This window comes from Mya arenaria, chromosome 3, assembly GCF_026914265.1.
Source record: "Mya arenaria isolate MELC-2E11 chromosome 3, ASM2691426v1".
Taxonomy (NCBI): Eukaryota; Metazoa; Mollusca; class Bivalvia; order Myida; family Myidae; genus Mya; species Mya arenaria.
In genome coordinates this window covers 54,237,526-54,258,549 of record NC_069124.1, presented here as the reverse complement: position 1 = coordinate 54,258,549, position 21,024 = coordinate 54,237,526, and the positions used below count along the sequence as shown (strand labels likewise).

At 35.7% G+C, this 21,024-nt stretch overlaps 1 protein-coding gene across 6 annotated transcripts in view; it reads right to left on the bottom strand.

The window, feature by feature from the left end:
* LOC128226745 (E3 ubiquitin-protein ligase MYCBP2-like) overlaps positions 1-17,676 on the bottom strand; it is a 78,621-nt gene extending 60,945 nt beyond the window's left edge. For all 6 annotated transcript variants that reach the window (XM_052936770.1, XM_052936774.1, XM_052936771.1 and 3 more), the window contains exons 1-17: positions 17,435-17,676; positions 12,519-12,579; positions 11,826-12,053; positions 10,892-11,045; positions 9,548-9,744; positions 9,047-9,185; positions 8,615-8,730; positions 7,937-8,002; positions 7,492-7,582; positions 6,890-6,960; positions 6,485-6,629; positions 5,489-5,565; positions 4,603-4,813; positions 3,321-3,488; positions 2,744-2,899; positions 2,379-2,405; positions 1,313-1,384 (exon numbers count right to left, since the gene is read on the bottom strand). In XM_052936770.1, coding sequence (XP_052792730.1) covers positions 1,313-1,384; positions 2,379-2,405; positions 2,744-2,899; positions 3,321-3,488; positions 4,603-4,813; positions 5,489-5,565; positions 6,485-6,629; positions 6,890-6,960; positions 7,492-7,582; positions 7,937-8,002; positions 8,615-8,730; positions 9,047-9,185; positions 9,548-9,744; positions 10,892-11,045; positions 11,826-12,053; positions 12,519-12,579; positions 17,435-17,556 — 2,101 coding nt within the window. In that variant the 5' untranslated portion in view covers positions 17,557-17,676. The remainder of the gene's footprint in view (positions 1-1,312; positions 1,385-2,378; positions 2,406-2,743; positions 2,900-3,320; positions 3,489-4,602; positions 4,814-5,488; positions 5,566-6,484; positions 6,630-6,889; positions 6,961-7,491; positions 7,583-7,936; positions 8,003-8,614; positions 8,731-9,046; positions 9,186-9,547; positions 9,745-10,891; positions 11,046-11,825; positions 12,054-12,518; positions 12,580-17,434) is intronic.
* Between the last annotated feature and the right edge of the window lie 3,348 nt (positions 17,677-21,024).

The window sequence follows — 21,024 nt, the reverse complement described above, 5'->3', positions numbered from 1 at the left end:
CCTTGCTTTCCCATACCTTGAGCACACATGATAGACTCCATATCCACCTCTTAACCTTGCTTTCCCTTACCTTGAGCACACATGATAGACTCCATATCCACCTCCTATCCTTGCTTTCCCATACCTTGAGCACATATGATAGACTCCATATCCACCTCCTAACCTTGCTTTCCCATACCTTGAGCACACATGACATACTCCATATCCACCTCCTAACATTGCTTTCCCCTACCTTGAGCACACATGATAGACTCCATATCTACCTCCTAACCTTGCTTTCCCCTACCTTGAGCACACATGACAGACTCCATATCCACCTCCTAACCTTGCTTTCCCATACCTTGAGCACACATGATAGACTCCATATCCACCTCCTTACCTTGCTTTCCCCTACCTTGAGCACACATGATAGACTCCATATCCACCTCCTTACCTTGCTTTCCCATACCTTGAGCACACATGATAGACTCCATATCCACCTCTTAACCTTGCTTTCCCATACCTTGAGCACACATGATAGACTCCATATCCACCTCTTAACCTTGCTTTCCCATACCTTGAGCACACATGATAGACTCCATATCCACCTCCTAACCTTGCTTTCCCATACCTTGAGCACATATGATAGACTCCATATCCACCTCCTAACCTTGCTTTCCCATACCTTGAGCACATATGATAGACTCCATATCCACCTCCTAACCTTGCTTTCCCATACCTTGAGCACATATGATAGACTCCATATCCACCTCCTAACCTTGCTCTCCCATACCTTGAGCACACATGATAGACTCCATATCCACCTCTTAACCTTGCTCTCCCATACCTTGAGCACACATGATAGACTCCATATCCACCTCCTAACCTTGCTTTCCCATACCTTGAGCACACATGATAGACTCCATATCCACCTCCTAACCTTGCTTTCCCATACCTTGAGCACACATGATAGACTCCATATTCACCTCCTATCCTTGCTTTCCCATACCTTGAGCACACATGATAGACTCCATATCCACCTCCTAACCTTGCTTTCCCATACCTTGAGCACACATGATAGACTCCATATCCACCTCCTAACCTTGCTTTCCCATACCTTGAGCACACATGATAGACTCCATATCCACCTCCTAACCTTGCTTTCCCCTACCTTGAGCACACATGATAGACTCCATATCCACCTCCTAACCTTGCTTTCCCCTACCTTGAGCACACATGATAGACTCCATATCCACCTCCTAACCTTGCTTTCCCCTACCTTGAGCACACATGATAGACTCCATATCCACCTCCTAACCTTGCTTTCCCCTACCTTGAGCACACATGATAGACTCCATATCCACCTCCTCTTCTTCCTCCGTCATGTTCACATTCTGGCTCCCCACTGAAATCAAGCAAACGAAACTAGAGCTATCCAGAAGAGATGAATATAGTTTCCTTAATGTCACCTGGACACTGGACTGCTTAAATGTTGAGTTTAGATTTAACAACACAAGCATGCATCTCATCATAATGACAGGCTGAACAAAATATAGACTGAATGAAATTAGACTATACTTAAAAGTAAAAGTCCAAAACATTTTTAAGGACAGGTGAGAGTCACACAAATCCCTACAATATACCATGCTCGCCAAAATTCATATGAAGTTCCATGAGTGAAGGTGCTATTCTTTTGGAGAAACATGCATCAAACAATGTTTCAGACACAATTTTCCAGACTGAATGACATTCCTATGAAGTTCAATATGTGCCGGTGCAATATTTTTCCAGCTACATGCGACCTAATATTGTTTAGACCTTTATTTCTAATTCAAGTGCCATAACTCTTGCTAGACGGATGGAAATGTCAGACAGATTGCAGGTGCACTAGTTCCCATGCCAAACAATTTTCATGCCTGTGCAATACATTTGTAGCTACAGGCAACACAAGATATGTATTTAGTCAAGGGCCATAACTTTTATGAGACTAGTCACACAAATTGCAGGTGCACAAATTTCCATGCTGACAGACATTCCTATGAAGTTTAATAATTGAAGGTGCTCTACTTTGGGAGCTACATGCATCAGGATATTGTTTCAGGCCATTTTTAATCTTCAAGGGCTATTACTTTTGTCATTTGAGGTGAAATATCACACAAATTGCAAGTGCACTATTAATTAGGCTGACCAACATTCCCATTAAGTTTCATGTGTGTATGTAAAATACCATAGGCACTATTTGCATAACAAGATTTTGTGTTGGGACAAGACTTGACTAGATGCAATAGATGCAACTCCTGTATGGCCCTCCTATAATACCTTTACCTTCTGCCTGTTCTTACAGCGATATTGTTGGGCAAAGAAAATACACAATTTTAACAGTTTAAATTTAAGCTCACCATGCATGTTGACATTCTGACTGCCCTCTGCAATGATACAAATTAAACATGCCTTTATACTTTTTTATCTATCTTTTGAACACAAAATAGATGCGCAGAAATACTTAATACTACATTTATAGTTAAAAAATTCACCCAGCAAAGCACCATTTTAACCATAAGGAGCTCAAAAGATTGCTCTCCTTTGTTGGTTGCACACAAAAACTTTATCTCAAGGCAGAATTTTTTAAGTGATTACCACATTCACATCTAATTTCAAACACTGTCTCGTGCGTGAACATGGTATTGTAAAATAAGAGGACATAAAATAATCATTGTAACCAGTAGTTAGAAGATGCCAATTACATAACAATTTGCCAACTTACTGTCCTTAGCAGCCGCAGGGTTGAAATCACGCCCACACTGGCCTTTGTTATTGATGCCGAAGGTGTAGATGCGGCCCTTACTGGTGAGAGCAACTGCGTGTGCCTTTCCAAGGCAGATCTGGCTAACAACCTGTTCCTTCAGGTCTGTCACATGACCTTGAAATACAGAGCAAGTGTATTTACAATTTATAGACCAGTGAATGGATCTTATTTTATGTTATGTCTACTGGTAAGAATCCTATGGAATAAATGAGGCAGATCTGGCTCACAACCAGCTCCTTGAGGTCGATAACATGGCCGTTAAACATGGGGCAAAATACTTGCTACATGTATTATCTGTGCTTGTCATAATTAAAAGTCTATTCTTGAACAACATGAATTCTAAAATCACAATTTTCTTATGAGAATCTTCAAAAGAAACTTGATGGATGGAACCGATTCTTTTTTTCTCTATGTAAGCATTCCTGTTTGCCTGATATTTGCGAGGCTCGAAGTATTTTGGCCGGATATCGAGTCAACAGGTTTCAACTATATATATATTTATATATAAACAAAATTGAGAAATATCAATTCTTACCACTTGATTGGTGACAGTGAGCAGTATCTTTGCCAAACATGTAGAGTCCCCCCTCTTTAGTGATGACAGCACTGCTGCCATTGTTACAAGCTGCATAGACAACATTGCGGGACTCCAGGCGAATCATCTTCTTCGGCTTCACAGCTTTAGGCTGCCTGCGAACTTTAGCTAAGTGAGAAAAATAAAACTGAGTTGAAAGATGATAAGTTCATACATTAATCAATATGTGGGCCAAAAAATTATTTACTGCCTATGACACAACTCAGGTACAAGCAAATAAACCATGCATTGTTCAATGGTATCCTTCAAAGATGTTAACTTTAACTTGTTAACCTTTTTAAATTGACTGCTACTTTTAAAGCCAGCGAAAAAAATATAGCCACATGCTTGTTACTCTTTTTATCTGATTGTACTCATATAAAACATGAAATGTAGGGATGGCAACGAGTAGTAAAATTGGTACTCGAGTACTCGGACAATCTTTTGATCGAGTACTCGGGTACTCGATTACTCGGACAAAATGAATTCATTTTTTGGAAAGACAATATCGTTTATACATGTATCGTTCATGACGTATATTGTGCGTTGGTCGTATTAGTGGTCATTTTCATCTTTAAATTAGACTTTCATTATGTACTTTCATAGAAAATTAAATAAAAGGAAAACAAATGCTGTTTCATGCTTTTAATTTTGTCTTTTTCATTTCACTTTAATGATTTTATATAAGAATGCACTGCAAATTAGCTACAACAAAGCTGGAAAGTTAAACCCGGATTTTATTCGAGCGTCTAGATAGTCAAGATTTATAATGAACATCAATCAGAATTACAATGAACAAAAATTAATAGCATACATAAAAATAATGAACGAAATACTTCGTACTGTATTATTGCGTCCGTTGTTTGGTGAAAGGTCTCTAATTGGTAAACAATAGAATTGTGTAGGTGAAAGTTCCGCTATCAAAACTTCTCTAATTGACATCATTGCTAACTGGAAATAGGGGCCCTTTGTTGACAGTTTGCAACTCTCAACTTATTGATTAGGGTCAATTGTGTACACAGCGGGGATTAGAGGGACCTTAAATTGTCTTCTCGGCAACTAACCAGATCTGTTACTTCGTCTGTAAATCATGTATTTTGTGATTTTTATAGATTTTTTTCCGAGTACTCGAGCAGTGATTTGGTACTCGAGTACTCGAACGTTCGCTCGAGTACTCGGGTACTCATTGCCATCCCTAACGAAATGTAAACTGAATATCACAAATAACAACAAATCATCTTACAAATGCTTGTGTCTCCATCCTCCCCACGTCTTGGTGTCCCCGCAAAAAATACGCTACCATCCTCGGACACCAAGAGAGCATGTTGACCCTCGTGACCCACCGCAACCTGCACGATCTTTGGAGATTTTGTCACAGGAAGCTCCGCCCATTTGCCCGCTGCGGGACCGCCCTGTTTTATTCCCAGAGCAGTGGACTTGCCTGTGTACAGTACCTGCAATAGTAGATGACATTTCATTGCTGTAGTCATAGACATTGAAATCATTGTTATCTAGACTATATCAACACTTCAACACAACTGTTTACTAGACCTTCCATTAAGAATTTAAAGGTGGAAGTTTAAACTTCCTTGCTATCACTTTTGGAAGTTTTTTTTTAAAGTAGTACAAGTCTCTTCAACACAAAGAAATTCTCCATTGCAGTACAAAAATCTTGACAAAATGCATAATAATTTTCAGGTAAAACATGCCCACTACACAGCAGTGTATTCAAACTTTTAATTTAAATTTAAAACTCATTGAAAATGTGACCTTTAATGCAACAATGACACCAGATTTTGATATCTTAAACTTCCAACTGTTCATCCAAGCTTTATACACAGTGCATCAAGTTTCTGTGCTTCCAAGCACTCAAGCTATTAAATAGCCCATTTTCAGGGAGTAATCTACTTCAAAATTAACTCAAGCCCTGGGCTACTCACTCCATTTCAAATGCTTTTAAGTTTCGGTCATAAATTCATTTTTTTATAGTAAAATTGTTATGAATATTCTAATCAGGATAGACCAGCAAATAGCAGCATTCTATTAAAAGGCAGAGCTTAAATAAAGAATAAGTATTATGATAGAATGTCAACTTATCTTTTCGGTGCATTGCGTTAACATATATGTACCTTATTTCCAGTGGTTTTGATTAAACTGAAGTCCTTGCCAGCACATATAAAGGATATATCTTCATCCATGCCTGTGCCTGAGAAAACACAAACAATATAAACCAGCTCAACTAAACACCAGGGAAACAAAAATAAGAGTTCTGCGATTTGAATGGCAACACTTGTGTCATGTTTTTGAATCCAGTATAACTCCATAATTGTTAAAGCCAGGGTTATGGGCCTTGCTATGTATGTATGAATCATCTCTAGCAACATGTTTGTCAAGTTTAAATTGATTATCTTGCACAGTTTTTAAAGTAATCATGGCCAAGCAGGGCTTCCATTAAGAATTTGAAACTGGAAGTATGAACTTCCTGACAATCAATTTTCACTGAAATGTGGAAGTTTAAGTCTCTAGAATACAAAATCATTTTCAACTATTTTTCAACAAGTATATTAAAAATCAAATAATTTGCAACTTTAACTTGCCAAATTCACAGACTTATATTTTAATAATTTGTTTTACTAAAAGAGTTAAACTGATTGAAATTGTGACCAGAAGAGTAATATTGACAAAAGGTTTTGATATTTTGAACTTCCAAGCTTTCCACTTTGGAAGTTTTCTTCAGAATTATGGAAGTTTTTGTACTTCCAAAGAATCAATTTTGGAAGTTTTAACCAATTTCCAGGGAGTAATATACTTCCAAACTTCCTTTAATGGAAGCCCTGGCCAAGGTTCAAATTTTGTCAAAAAGGACAATAAGGCTATGACAATACCATTAATATTTTTCTTAGATAACAAATATGGTAAACAATTATAATACATTTCCTCTATCATTAATCTTTTATATCACAAGTGTCCACACATGTGCCTTCTAGATAAAAATTAGTATATATTCAATTTCTTTTAATAATCTTGGACCTGACCTTGAGAGGCCCAGTCTTTCATGTTACAAGAATAGTCACTTTTACATTCAGAACAGTGTACAAACTCTTTGTATAGGCTTTTATACATACTGATAGTTTTCCTCTCGCTGACCCCGACTTCAGAGTTGTCAAGCCCAAAGGCATCCACACACTTCCTGGTCAGTTTCAGGGGAAGCTCACTGACCACCTCCATCGGAGACTTGTGTGGGTCAAACATACGCACCACAAAACTGTCCTGTAAAACAAGAACATCACATGTTTATAAATGGTTGTAGACATGTGCAAAAATATTTTATTCAATTTCTTTAGCCCTCAGCCCACATTTTACAAACAAAGGATCCCCTTTTTTATCCTGGGCAATAAAGCTTGTGTTAACTTTTTCAAATTGTGTTTAGAAAATGTTTTTCATAATTTCATTTCCTCCTTATGTACAAGAAAGGTTGAGTAAATTTGGTTGAGTAAATTTCAGAAGGAATTAACCCACGGTCCACTTACATCTTTTGCCGCAGTGATCTGTCCAACGTGTTCACCATCACAGAACATAGCACAGGGAGCTACACCATGGCCTGAAACAAAAATACATAGATCGTATAAATAAAACACTCACTATGTAATTAAATAATACATAGCTGATAATTGTTTGTTTTAATGTAAAGTCCTAATTTATTTTTCTGAAAGAGCACCAAAAACCATATTTCTTTTAAATAAATAAAAACAAATATATTAATAATATATACATTCACAAGGTGAAATTTATGGCGATGTTAATCTGATAATAACATCTTCTGATGAACCACACATAAGATTTAATTTGTGAAAATTAACACAGGCTAAATTGCCCACGATAAAAAATCAGAGAAAGATCCATAAATCACCAAAAAGCATATAATGCAACTTAATTGTCACATACATCAGTAGTAAATGAACATGTTCCAATATCACATGTAGTTATTGTGAGTATTCAAACTCAGGCATCAGCACCTAAATATTGTGCATTTCCAATCTATATCATTATTATTGTGCCAAAACAAATTTGAATATAATATAAAGTATCTGCAATAAAAGTAAGACTCAGTTAAACCATCGAGAACACTTACCATCCATCTCACACATGCGTTCCACATCCAGAGTGTCCGTGTTGATGGTGCACAGCTGGGACGAGTTGTCAATACGACACAGGAGAATATCCTGCAAGAAATTTAATGGATTAACTTTTATCAAACAAGTTATAGTTGAGGCATAAACAGGTAAAATTAACCGAAAATCCCTGTACATATGGGAGTTCGCAAACTGTGACAGGTCCTTTATTCTCACTGCAAATTTTTTTTAATATAAATATATAGATACTTACTTGTTATTATTACCCTGCATTATATCATTAGAACTGCACGGCACAGACCGTCGTTACAGAACATGAACAGCTTCAAGAAATGACACCACTAACTTATTTGTATGGGCTTGACAATTTGAAGTTTTTTCTATTGATGTAATGACTTATGGAAGTGGCTGTGTTTTTTCTACAATGAGTTTTAGCACACTTACCCCGGCATAGGCTAGCCACACTGTTGACTTTGCTGGCAACATTTCTCTGTAGCAGTAAATATGACCCTGAAACATTAACCATGGCACACTTGTTAAACAGTTTTCTTAGCTTTACAGACATTTTGTGAATGAAGCTTTCAAATGGGGTAATTTAATTGCTATCACCACATTGTTCACAAATGTACCATAATTCAGTACAGAGGATCAGTCCTATCATTTTATCATATATTATTCTACCTTAAAAAAAATAGAGCCATTGAAATTAACATAAAGCACAGATAAGCACACTCAAAAAATCCAAATAATAAGAAAGAAAAAGTATAAAAATCATAAAAATATATAAACTGATCAGGAACGTTTTGAAAGCAGAAAAATAGGAAAAAATGGTGATTTTTTCAATTTCTGACTAAGCTCCAAATTGACCGCCAATGTTTATGTTTATGATAAATATCAAGTTTTGTATAGTAAAATTAAAACTTATAAATCAACATTGTTATATAAGGTCCTGGTTTTCTTTTATTTCATTGAATATGTTTAACTGAGAAGCATGTGATTGTTCTAAATATATATCAATAATAAAAATCTGCAGTGTGCTTCCTTGTTTTTTCTATATTAAGAGGGGTTGGCACCTAAGTGAAGCACTGATTCCATACACTTATAAGATAGTAGCATACACACCTTCAAAGATCCCCCATATCCTGATCCAATCCTGAACAGCCCTTGTTTGTTGTGAATGTAGAGGAATCTGCCATCACTTGTCACCGCTGCTATGCCCTGGCTCTCTGGTGAGCTAACTGAATGGAATGAACGAATAAGATATAAGATTGAGAATACAAAAAACATCAGGGCACTAAGTAACTGAGCAACTATGGCTATAAACAATATCAGGTATGGTATTGCCCTTAAAACATTACAACTGAGGTCTTAAAATAGTCTTGCAAAATCAGACCAAAATGCAACCCACAATCAAATTGTTTGATACCAGATTTACAATTTAGCCTTTAGATCTATTCAGCTGGCTTGGAATTTCAAGCCAAAATAACAAGATAAATACCTAAATCTTTATGACCGATCAGATCTGATTCCAAAACTAAGGTAGACTGAACTCACCAGGTGGGATATCCTCCATTTTGAATGAGAAGAGAAGAGCCTTGTCCTTGACCCCGTGTGTGAACCAGTCTGGTAGCTGGGTGCGACCCTGTAGGACAGCCTGGACGCTCTTCTGGAGGGATGTCAAGATACCGGGTACCTGGAACATATTATTCATTATTATTAACAGAACAGAGCACAAAGCCTGAAGAGGCTAACTTTAATAAAAAAATATGTGATTAATATTCTTTTACAATGGACACCAGTACTGATATCTTCCTAGGAAATAAACTCCCATGAGATTCTATATTAAGCTCATCAGACAAAAAGACACAAAAGATAAAAGATTGAGATAAAGTGTGTTTCTCAAAGAATACATGAAAATGGTTTAAGGGTCAAATTTATTTTCTTTTTTTCAAAACATAAAATTAGAAATGTTATTTCTTTAACAGGAAAAAAAGACTAAGTATCAGCATTGAAAATGGGGCAAAATTTCGACCCCTAATTGGTCAGGAAAAGCACCTTGATGTGCTGAGAGGCCATGGAGCCTGTGCTCATGAGGAGAGCAGACACTGCAGTCAACAGTTTTCCTGTGTCCCCAAGAGCAATCACGAGACTCAGCAGGGCTGAGCATGCCAGGGAGGTCAGGGACTGGCCTTCATGTACAAAGTCTGGACCAGAGTTGGTGGCTATCTCCATCAGCAGTTGGAAAAGACCATCTGTAAATAATGACAAACAGTTATAAAACAATACATTAATCACTAGACATCACAGGATGTAAACAAATTAAAACAATAAATGATAACGGACCATATTCAGTAACATCTTAGATAATCTATTAAAGGAGTAAAATCTGACAATTAATTCAATTGTCCATAACATTAAATAAAATCACAGTGGCCAGTCTCAGGACAATGATTTGTTTTAGCATAATATGGCCCAACAACTCGACTAGTTCACTAATGTTCTCTTAAAAAACATCATAGACGCTAGTGATGAAACGATTATCGAGTACAATCGATAAATTGTCCCTGACAACGCTATGTCGGCAACAATTGATAGTGGTTGTCCAAAATCGATGTCGCTAATGTACCTTCCAGTAACTAGATATTTATTTTTGTTTTGTTTTTTTCGTAAAAGTCGAGTAAATGTCAATTTTTCTTTAAAGTAATTTGTCGTTGAGTTCATTTTAACAAGGGATGTCACTCTTACACAATTGCGGTGAATGTAAACACTTTTGTTTAAAAACGTACAAACTCTCTCAAAATTACAAATTGTTTTAATTGTTTATATATTTCATAAAATACTGGGGATCCTGACTCGATGCATTCTGCTTTTGAAACCTTTTTCGGTATCATTTGTAATGAACTAATTTACTTTTTTGTGAAAGTTTCATGAAATTAACATATTCTCATGAAACGTTCAATATAACAGGTTATTGAATGATAAGCTGGTTCACAAATATTTTATATGCTTTTACATGGATAAAATGCTTAGATAACTTACTTGATGCGGTGTGCATCATTTTGCAATTGATGTGCAATTATTAAGTATGTGTTGTGTTGCTATGTTTTTTCGTTAAGTTATTAAAGACAGAAAAATGTTAGGGAAATTTACTAACTGTTGCAAAAAGCATGACTATAGCATCATACGTACTGATTCCAGGTTAAACCATTTAAATTGCTGATATTATGAACTTTCGATTATTGTTCGATAGTAAATTGAAATGCTTGGTCCGCTTCGACTTGATTATCGATAGCAAATGGAGTCCGATTTTCAAACTCTAATAGACGCAGCTTTGTAACTACTTCAAAGCCTGCAGCCTTTATAGCAATGCAAGTATCTTTTTGCAACTACTGCCCTTACCGACAACGTTGGCAGGCTCGTATTTCATGCTTTCTGGCTGCTGGCCCTGGAGCATGTCCAGTAGAGCCCTCATGGCCTTCACACACAGCTCCGGGTAGTTCTCCCGGGTCTCACGTACCAGCTCAAACACACCACACAGGCCGAGACCCACAATCTGCAGGAGGAGAAATTACCGTGAGTGGTAAAGTTAATTACATGTGAAAGGTTCTAAAAAACATTTCACAATACATTATCAATATGTTTTATTGCTATTATTACAGCTTCTGTCTTCAAACATTGGCATATCATATCTTGATTTCAGTTAAGTTTATATTCTATGATAATGGGTCCAATTTATATTAATTTCTTTTAGCTGGATCTCGATGAAAGCCGATAGCTTATAGAACCACTCTCGAGTCTGTTTCCTTAGTAGAAACCACTACTGTGTCTATTTTAAGATGCCGTGAGAAAATACCCCTGGTGGGGATCAAACCCACAACCCATTCAATGGGAGGCAGACATCTATACCATTAAACACTCTCACCCTTTTTAAAGGGTTAATGGGTTTGACACTGCTACATTTACACCAGTATGTCCATGTATGATACAAAGTGTTAATGCTTTAAGGGTGTCTTAAAAAGCTAAGTTTACTAAGGACATCTATCTGTATTTCACTAATACTTCACAGAATGGCCAAGGTATAAAATTGTAATTATATAATAATGTTGAGAATGAAATTGTTATTTCATGATTTACCAATGTTCTGATTATACATGTATGTTATTTGTTTTATGGGAATATCTTAATTTTTTTTAGTAATGTCAAAGTTTTTGTAAACAGCTAGACACAGACACCAAATCTAAATGTATCACATTATCGTAACTATTTTCTTTGTAATCGGACAATCTTAAAAGTCACAATAGTTCCTCATCCAGTTTCATCTAAAACATCATACCTTAGGAATCCTGATTCCTGCATCTTTACTCTTGTCTTCCCCTTCTTCTTCTGTCTCAGAGTCAGACAGGCTGAGTGTTGTCTTCTGGTACACCTTTGTTGCCTCTTTCATGCATTTCTCAAGCAATGCCTGTCTCACCAAGGCGTACACATTGAATGTCGATGGATTCGCATGGAGTTCTAGATTTGTAATTGGAGTCTCTGGAAGTTCTTCTGGGCTTTGATCTCGCTGAAATTAAATAAAAACACACATACTGATAGCCTTAATGGCATAAATAATACATTATTAAGATTTTTCAGATACTCTCGATTTGTTTCAGTCGGTCATGAGAGTTGAAAGCTTTAATATTTATTTAAGGCCTTATGTAGAACAACTTAAAATCCACCAGCAATGTCTGGTTATTTGAAATGACTGGCCAATGGGTTTTTTCACTCTTTTGAATGGAATTGGGAATTCCAATTTTGCCTCAGAATAAACCAAAATTCTTTGTGAAGATGGTCATAAAAGATAAAAGTATGAGTTAATTTTTGTTTCTTTTATGAAAACAGTTTGAGGGTCCATCTATTTGATAAAATAAGTCAAATATATAAAAAAATAATTGAGAACTGTATTTTCAATGTTGGGAAAAAAGTATTTATTTGAAGTTTGATAATCATAAATGGATGTGAACTTTGACCCAAAATTGTATCTTACCTTCGATTTTTTGTCTTTTCCTTTGTGTTTAGCCTTTTTTGCCTTTTTCTCAGTCTTTTTCCTGCAAACAAAATAAAATATGGAAGCAACTTTACAACTTGCCCACCACAATGTATACCGTATATGGCTTTAACATAGCATTTAACCTGACACTTATTGAAATGAGGGTTGTTTCCATGCTGACAGAGTGATGATTGACCATCTAAACGATCCATAGCCAGAACATTTAAAGCCTTTTAAATTTCCAAAAATGGTATCAAGAACAAAATCTATTTGGTGTAAAAGAACTGTTTTCATCTATGAACCTTCACCCTAGAAAAAATAGGTTTTTGTATACATGGCATAATGTGCATCAGTGGGTTCTTTTCTCTAACTTTTTTCATTTTTTTAATAAACCCAACGCCCTTATAATAGTTATAATTATGAAAAGAGCTACAAGTAAAAAATGTAAATTAACCACAGTGAGCGAAATAAACCTTTTACTCTGGTAGTCAATGGGGCTACCAACTAAGAGATTTCTGTAGCCTGAGCTGGATTTCTGTGGCCACATTAAGACAATTTTGAATATCTTTGACTATCTTTGTGACTAGTATATATGATCGATGAAAGAGTAGGAATAACAAGAGCTGTCACAAGGACTGCATGCTCAACTATTCCCCCGCTTTTTAGTTTCATGATTGTCAAGTTTTAGTATGGAACACTGTAAAATTAAATCAAATGCAAAACCATTACAAGAACTTCTAAGTCAACTTGTAAATAATAAAGTGGCAAAAGTTTGCATGATATGCATGATACAGTTATCAATACTTGATTGTTTAAAGTTTCAATGCAATACATCAAGTAGTTGCTGAGTTATTGACTGATACTTGCTTTAATACATGCAAAACCTTAACCAGAAAATCTATATCAAATAATAAAGGAGCAAAATACATTTTATATGCAAAATGAGTTTTCTAACTTAATTAATTAAAGAGGTTTTGACAGTTGGGATAAAATTTTAAAAATTCAATGCATTACAAGAGGTATTTTGCTAAGATATTGACTTGAATGGGCTAAAACATGCAAAATCTTAACCAGAATTTCTACGTTGAATGATATTTAAGAGCATTGTACATGTATGTAAAAGAGTTATCTAACTTGTTTAAAGTAGGATGGATGGTTGAGTACTTGTGTATAAAGCCTCAATGCAATACATTCATTTATTGCTGAGATATTAACCTATTTGCTGAGATATTGACCTATTTGCTGAAATATTGACCTATTTGCTGAGATATTGACCTATTTGCTGAGATATTGACCTATTTGCTGAGATATTAACCTATTTGCTGAGATATTGACCTATTTGCTGAGATATTGACCTATTTGCTAAGATATTGACCTATTTGCTGAGATATTAACCTATTTGCTGAGATATTGACCTATTTGCTGAGATATTAACCTATTTGCTGAGATATTGACCTATTTGCTGAGATATTGACCTATTTGCTGAAATATTGACCTATTTGCTGAGATATTGACCTATTTGCTGAGATATTGACCTATTTGCTGAGATATTGACCTATTTGCTGAGATATTGACCTATTTGCTAAGATATTGACCTATTTGCTGAGATATTGACCTATTTGCTGAGATATTGACCTATTTGCTGAGATATTGACTTGAAGGTGCTGACATGTCTAACCTTAAATAAGGTGTGACACCAACGTCCACAAAATGTATTTATCAATGTTTAATTATATATATATATATATTACATACATCAAAATAAAATGCAACTATTCAGTCATGATAAGATCAAACATTGTCAACAAGGCAAATACAGCTACATTCTTGTGATAAACTAACTTCATGAATGCAAAACATAATGTGGATCTGAAAAATAAATTAAAATGGCAGTGGAAAACAATAACACTAATTTACAGTAGCCATCATAATCGAATGAATTTCGAATTTGAACAAAATTAATTTTACTAGCATAAATTCTTAGCAGAGTTTTGCAGAGGAATGCCGCCTTTATAATTCTTCAACCGACAGATCACCTTCCAAAACCTTTTGCTTTTTTTAACTTGTAGATTACCACAAACTGTTGTTGCTAAACATTTAAATGTCAACAGTCATCTTTATCTCGCCTTGTTCAAAGATACAATGTTAACAGCTCCATTTCTGACCATCCACTATTGGATGCAATGCGCGCAGCGAGAGCATGTCAAGATGTTTATATCTGTCAATGGCATCTCCACCATGGCTTCTTGACTTGGTCGCCAGTACAAGGGGTCTTCCATTTAACTTTCCCGCAGTGGCAAAACATTCCCAGGATTACGAGATACATTGTCAGAGGCCGGTAAAAGTACCTGTTTTTAACGCTCGATATCAATGCACCAGACTACAATGGATTTAATCTGTCTAACGGCTGACATATAAGGATATACTATAGGCATAAGGAACATGATGCCAACAACTGTATAAAGGAACACGAATGTTACAGAAGTGGCAGTGTGATGGATGTTGGGGCTATCAACCCTGACTAAGTCAGTGCTACTAATTTGCGATAAAATTTAAACGCTAACCGGTGTATCTCCCAGATTCTTACACCCATTGTTTTGGTCATGTTCCAAGCATGTAAAGGGTTGATGTTTCAACAGGATAATGCGCCCTCTCATAGGGCAGGAGTTACTAGCATGCATGGAATTCACCTTTTAGCTTGGCTGTTATTGTCTCCTGCTCCTTACCCTATAGAGCACAATCATGTGGGATGAGTTACTAACAGTTTAAGAAAAAATGCATAAAACATCAATTTTTGAACTTAAATATAGAATCTGCGATCATTTTTTTTGTCAGCAGTATATAGAACTGGTTTCCATGCATTTTCGCAAAATTTGGCTTGTTCCAAGACAAAAAATAACAAAGATGTGAAAATGTTCAATCTGTGAGTGCAGCTTTAAAATGCCAATCAACATGTACATTCTCCCTTTCTGGTTTAACAGAGTCACTTAAATGTTATTTTTATTGGAATTATTTTTGTGGTGATTGAGAAAAATTAAAGTCAACATTGCGCTAGGAATGTGCCTGATAATTGTACCCTACAAAGGGCAGAAAAGCCTGTGAACATCAAGCAGTATCTTGTCAATTTGATTCTTATAATTTATTATGTACATGCATGGATATCATCAACATCACAGAAGTTCAACAAATATTATGATCAGTTGCGGCATAAGAAATGAAGAATTATTTTACGATGGAAAATGGCAGAAGGCATACATTAAATTATTTTATATATGCCTTTCACCAATTTCCATCGTAAAATAAGTCACTGTTCTAAATATAGTAAAATCCAAAGTTAACTGCTATGCCTTTAAAAATGATATTCTAAAGTAGATCGGAAACCGAAGATTGCCAACTGAATCACAAAAGTTACCAAGAATAATCATGATTATGGTCATTGCAAGGTTTTGCAGATGTTCTAAACATGGAGTAAGCCTTGTTTAGAATAGTTGTAAAATGGAGACAGATGAAAACATATACACTTTTGAAAGGACAAGAAAATGGATACGATTGGAGTTTTATTCTCAGTCAATTCTACTAGTCCAAATATTTGAACGTGGACAGATTTTTTAACAATCTTTAATCTGCAAATTCTTCAGGGATTAGAAGAATCCTGTATTGAACATATATTATTTTAGCAGGGGTCAACACTTACCTTTTTTCCAAGGGATCCCGAAGGGACACCACACTTGAAATCAAGTGCCCCTTCCTAAATCAGGAGTCCCTTACAGTTTTTATAAAAAAAATCTTCATTTAGCCTGTTCAGTATTAAATTCAACATACAAAAGTAGCAATGTTAAACCATAAAATTTGTAATTCCAGCATACACCAAATTAAACCGCCTCCGTGGCCTAGTGGTTAAGCATCCGCCTACGGAGAGGGTGGTCGTGGGTTCGATCCCTTGTCGCGTCTTACCAAAAGACGTTAAAAGTTGTTACAAGTAGCTCCCTTGCCTTTCGCTTGGCATTTAAAGGTGGTGCTTAGAAAAAGTGGTGTACTCACTCTCAGTACTGGTTTAACCCAGGAAAGTTGTACCCTGTGTATCGGTACTTTACACAGAGCATGTAAAAGAACCAACGGGTCTCTTCGAAAAAGAGCTAGGGTATAGCACCCAGACTTCCTTGTATCCCACCACTGTCTTTTCAGCAAAAACAAAGGACCAACATCAACAAGGAATGACTAGTTTGTAGCACAATGTTACAGTGTAACAACTCTAAGGTCACTTCATTAATTCATCAAAGTTGGCGATTTCTTTGGGCAGTTCAGACACATTAGCAAGATAATTGCGCAAATTGAACCAATAACAAATCTCTGTCATCTCTGACCCTGTTGATAATTTAAAAAACAAAATTGAAACGTAACTCTGCGCAGCATGATTCTGAAATACTAAACTGAAGAGTTAATTGGGCACCTTCGATACTGTGCACTGTGAGATGACCATGTCATTTGTAGATTCATGACGTAACTATAGTTAAAAATGAAGTTAGCCCTATTTTAGCTTTGGTGTGTGCAACGTATAATTAATATCATCTTTGCATGCACTACCAAGAAATGTAGGTAATAAATTAGTGAAAGGCTAAATATACTTATTCATATTTAGCTTTTATCAGCCAGAAATTTAAGTGTCCTGACAGAATACCAGACTTTGAAGTTCAGGTATCCCTTCTGAAAAATTGGTGTCCTTGGGATCCTGATATCTTATGGCATAAATGCCAAACATTGAATGATTGATTTGAGACTATCAAGTCCACCCATTTGGCATACTTTGTTGGATTAAGAGCAGGTTTTACAACATTTATGTATCGATTGTTTTTAAAAACAACACCCTTGACCATTATTTTAAGCAGCTAAACGAAATATTTAAGAGAACTTACTTTGGAACCACTGGGTCCTCGGACACTTGAAACAGTTCATGAAATTTTTGACCCAATTTGTTTCCGTGTAAAAATAATTCCAACTCACTACGAGTGGCTGGTAGCACTGAAGTCGATGCCATTTTAATAACGCATTTCAAGGGAAAAGAGATATAAATTAATCATCCATATCGTATGTAAACATTCTCTTTTAAAACAATTTTTCACTAGTATCTGCAACTTTCGATTTGTTTGCAGACATTTTGCCTTGTGAATTGTGGGATTGTAAATGGTCAAAACGTCCTAGAGTAAAACGGTCCATGGCATTCGGTGGTCCTCGGTCATTTTTGTCGAAAATAACCTCGGATGTAAGCCGGTACATCTGTAGTTCTTAGTAGTTCGTAAAATTCTAAAAAATAGTATTAATTAATGTTTGAGTTTCAACGTACATACTTTAAAAGTGTTAACGAACGAACAAGAACACATTCATTTCACTATAAGGTAGCACACCCCTCATGGGCACAATTTCAAACTATGATCAGCTTGATTATTTCTTAATGTGTATTATTTTCTGGATTCAAAAAACAAAATTTAAAAGAAATTTACCTTCAAATAACATTTTTTTTTGAATTTGAATTACCGTACCCACATTTCAGAATTGTCGACAAAACGACATCACCCGAGAGACAAGAAAAATCCTTTATTTCTTTTTTTTGGTAATAAATTGGTATCAGAGTCACAAGAAATACATTTGCTTTCAGAAATAATAAATTATTGTTCACATCACCAACAAATATAATCATACTGTACTGCAATAGCCATATGGTATATCAATTTTAACATATTGTTTCAGTGACTGAGTAAAATTGGAACATCGATGTTTAAAAGCAAAATCAAAAAGTTCTAGAAATACTCATGACCTATCCTTTATTAATAATTATCTTTAATATTTTGGGATCATTATGCCATAAAAAATCAAAATGTTTTACCGTCTCATTTAAAAAAAAATATGTGTAGAAATGTACTTAATTACTTTTGTAAAAAATGTAAGCTAATGAAAACAAAAAAGAAAAAATAGTGCTTCTGGCTGGATTCGAACCACAATCTTGAAACCCTCAAAAGATGTGTAGTCATGTGCTTAACAACGTAGGCTAAAGCATTGAAATGGACGAGTTTCAAGTGGAGGTTTTCATTAGGGGTGTGCAACCTTAAATGTGTGTTGCATCATTTGTTTTCAAAATGTTGCATCTGTTCTTAACAAATGGGGGCGAAATATCAAGATTTTGAATATCTGCAATGCTTACATGCCGAAGCCAAGCATAAGTGGTTGTACAGAAAGAATGCTAAGTAAAAACGTTAACTAACTATCTGAAATTTCGACAAAAGACAGCGTACCTGTTATTCGAAACCGTATATCATGTTAGTACTTATAAGAACACGTTATGCGTGTATGTTTTTGATATGCTTTAACGTAATCGCATGTATGGTCCAGGATGTCCCTTAAAAGAGCTTGGGCATGACCAAGTTTTCTATGAAAATAAATCATGAAAGCTAACTTATAAATTGTAACCCATTTGGGCACATACGTTTCACGTCCTGTAGATAATCGGAAATTCTGCAAACGAAATGGCAGAGTCTTCACTTCATATTTCTGAGTCGAAACTGTTGCATTTCTTTGCCGATGTTGTACTTTTTGCACACGTGCATATGATGGGTCTTTCCTGTATGGACGTCATTTTTAACTTGGTAAGGCTACGAGAAACGACGAAAAATGTCAACAAAAATAAGATATAAAAAGTTTACAAGAAAATGGTGATGCCGAGCGGACTTGAACTTACACTGAACGATTCGGATGTGCATTACTGGTCCAGCCCGCTTAACCACTGAGCTACCTGTACATAGTGTATGAGAGTTGACACAACACAAATAAGCATTCTCGCAAAGCTGTGCTATTGTTTAGATACAAAGGATTTGGACGATTTCATGTGCAAGGGGAAGAAGCATTTGTTACGTCATTAAATTAGCAGAATTCGGCCGTTTTCTCGGAGATACCGAAGGTTCCACTGACACAAATTGCAGTGAATGTTAGTTGGTGCTACATCTTGGTTTTACCAAAAGATTTTTCTCAACAAGTGCATTTCAGTTTTGTAAACAAGAAAAACATGGTGTTTTGAGCCCTATTTTTAAATGGTTCGGTCATGTTACTATTATTAGAGACCGGAACGCGCATGCAATACGCATTGAAAAAATGTCGTTCACGGAAAGTGATGTCTCTGTTTGGTATAAAGCTAACACATGTTATAATGTTGTTGTCTGAGGCTTAAGTATACGTGCAGACTCCATATATCTTGTATTCCTACTCAGGGAGATATAAAACAGTGCGTATGCCTGCAACGCATGTTAATGCATATATTTAAAGAGAGAGGGCTAGAAATAGGTTTCCGATAGACTATATCAAACAATAATACCCATGTTTCACTAGGACTTCACCAAAACACGTAGTAATTAATCGGTTTGACAAGACCTTTTTTCAAATGAATAACATGAATTACAATATGGTGTGCTATTATTGTTTATTCATTTAATAGCACTATATTATATTTACGTTCACTTAAGATAAGTACATGATTTAAACTTACATGCAATTCACCAAAGGGCCGCACTTTTTACTTTTTACTTTAATCGTATGTTATTGCTTCATAATTGTACACTTTTTGACAATGCATGCAAAAGAAAACAGACAAAACATAAATCTAACTAACATGAAAAGCATGACATATTTTACTTAAGGGCCGAACGCTAGCTAGTTACGGGTACGCTGGGTACGCATAGTAAAAGTGATATTTCCCCAGTTTCATTCGTGCATAATTCGATCTCCAGGAGTTCAATTCACAAATACGAGTTGCATAAACACATGCCGTTCACTTATTTAAGAATGTTAGCCGACGAACAATACTTGTTTTTAAAATGCTAGCATTTGCTTGCATCTGTAAGTCACAAATTGGTGAACATGCATGAGGACGAAATGTTCATATTGGGAATATCGCCCATATGCTAACATACTGAAGCGAAGCATAAGTCGTGGTTAGAAAGAATGCTAAATATTAAACATTTATTTTATGCAAATTTGGCCATAGCCAGTGTACCTGTTATTCGAAACCATATAACATACTAGCACTGATAAGAATAAGTAATACGTGTTAGTTCGTTTTATACTATAAGGTACACGCATTTGTATGGTGCAGGTTACGGCTAATGTATGCATGCAGACTCTATGATCTTGTCCTCCCAACTTAGTGAGACGAAAACCACTTTATCTGTCTGCAAAGCATGTTAATACATAAAAAGCAATTGATTGCCGATTGGCAACATTTGAAATAAAATTATATTTAAGTGCATTGCTGTTGTCCATGTTTCTGGTATTAAAGTGACGTAGAAGTTAATCAGTTTGACAAGATTGTTGCAATATACAGGGGGCGAAATGTTCAGATTTTGAATAGAAGCCATGCATACATACCGAAGCCAAGCATAATTAAGTGGTTGTATAGAAAGAATGCTAAGTAAAAAATATTCACTGACTATCTGAAATTTCGACAAAAGACAGCGTTGCT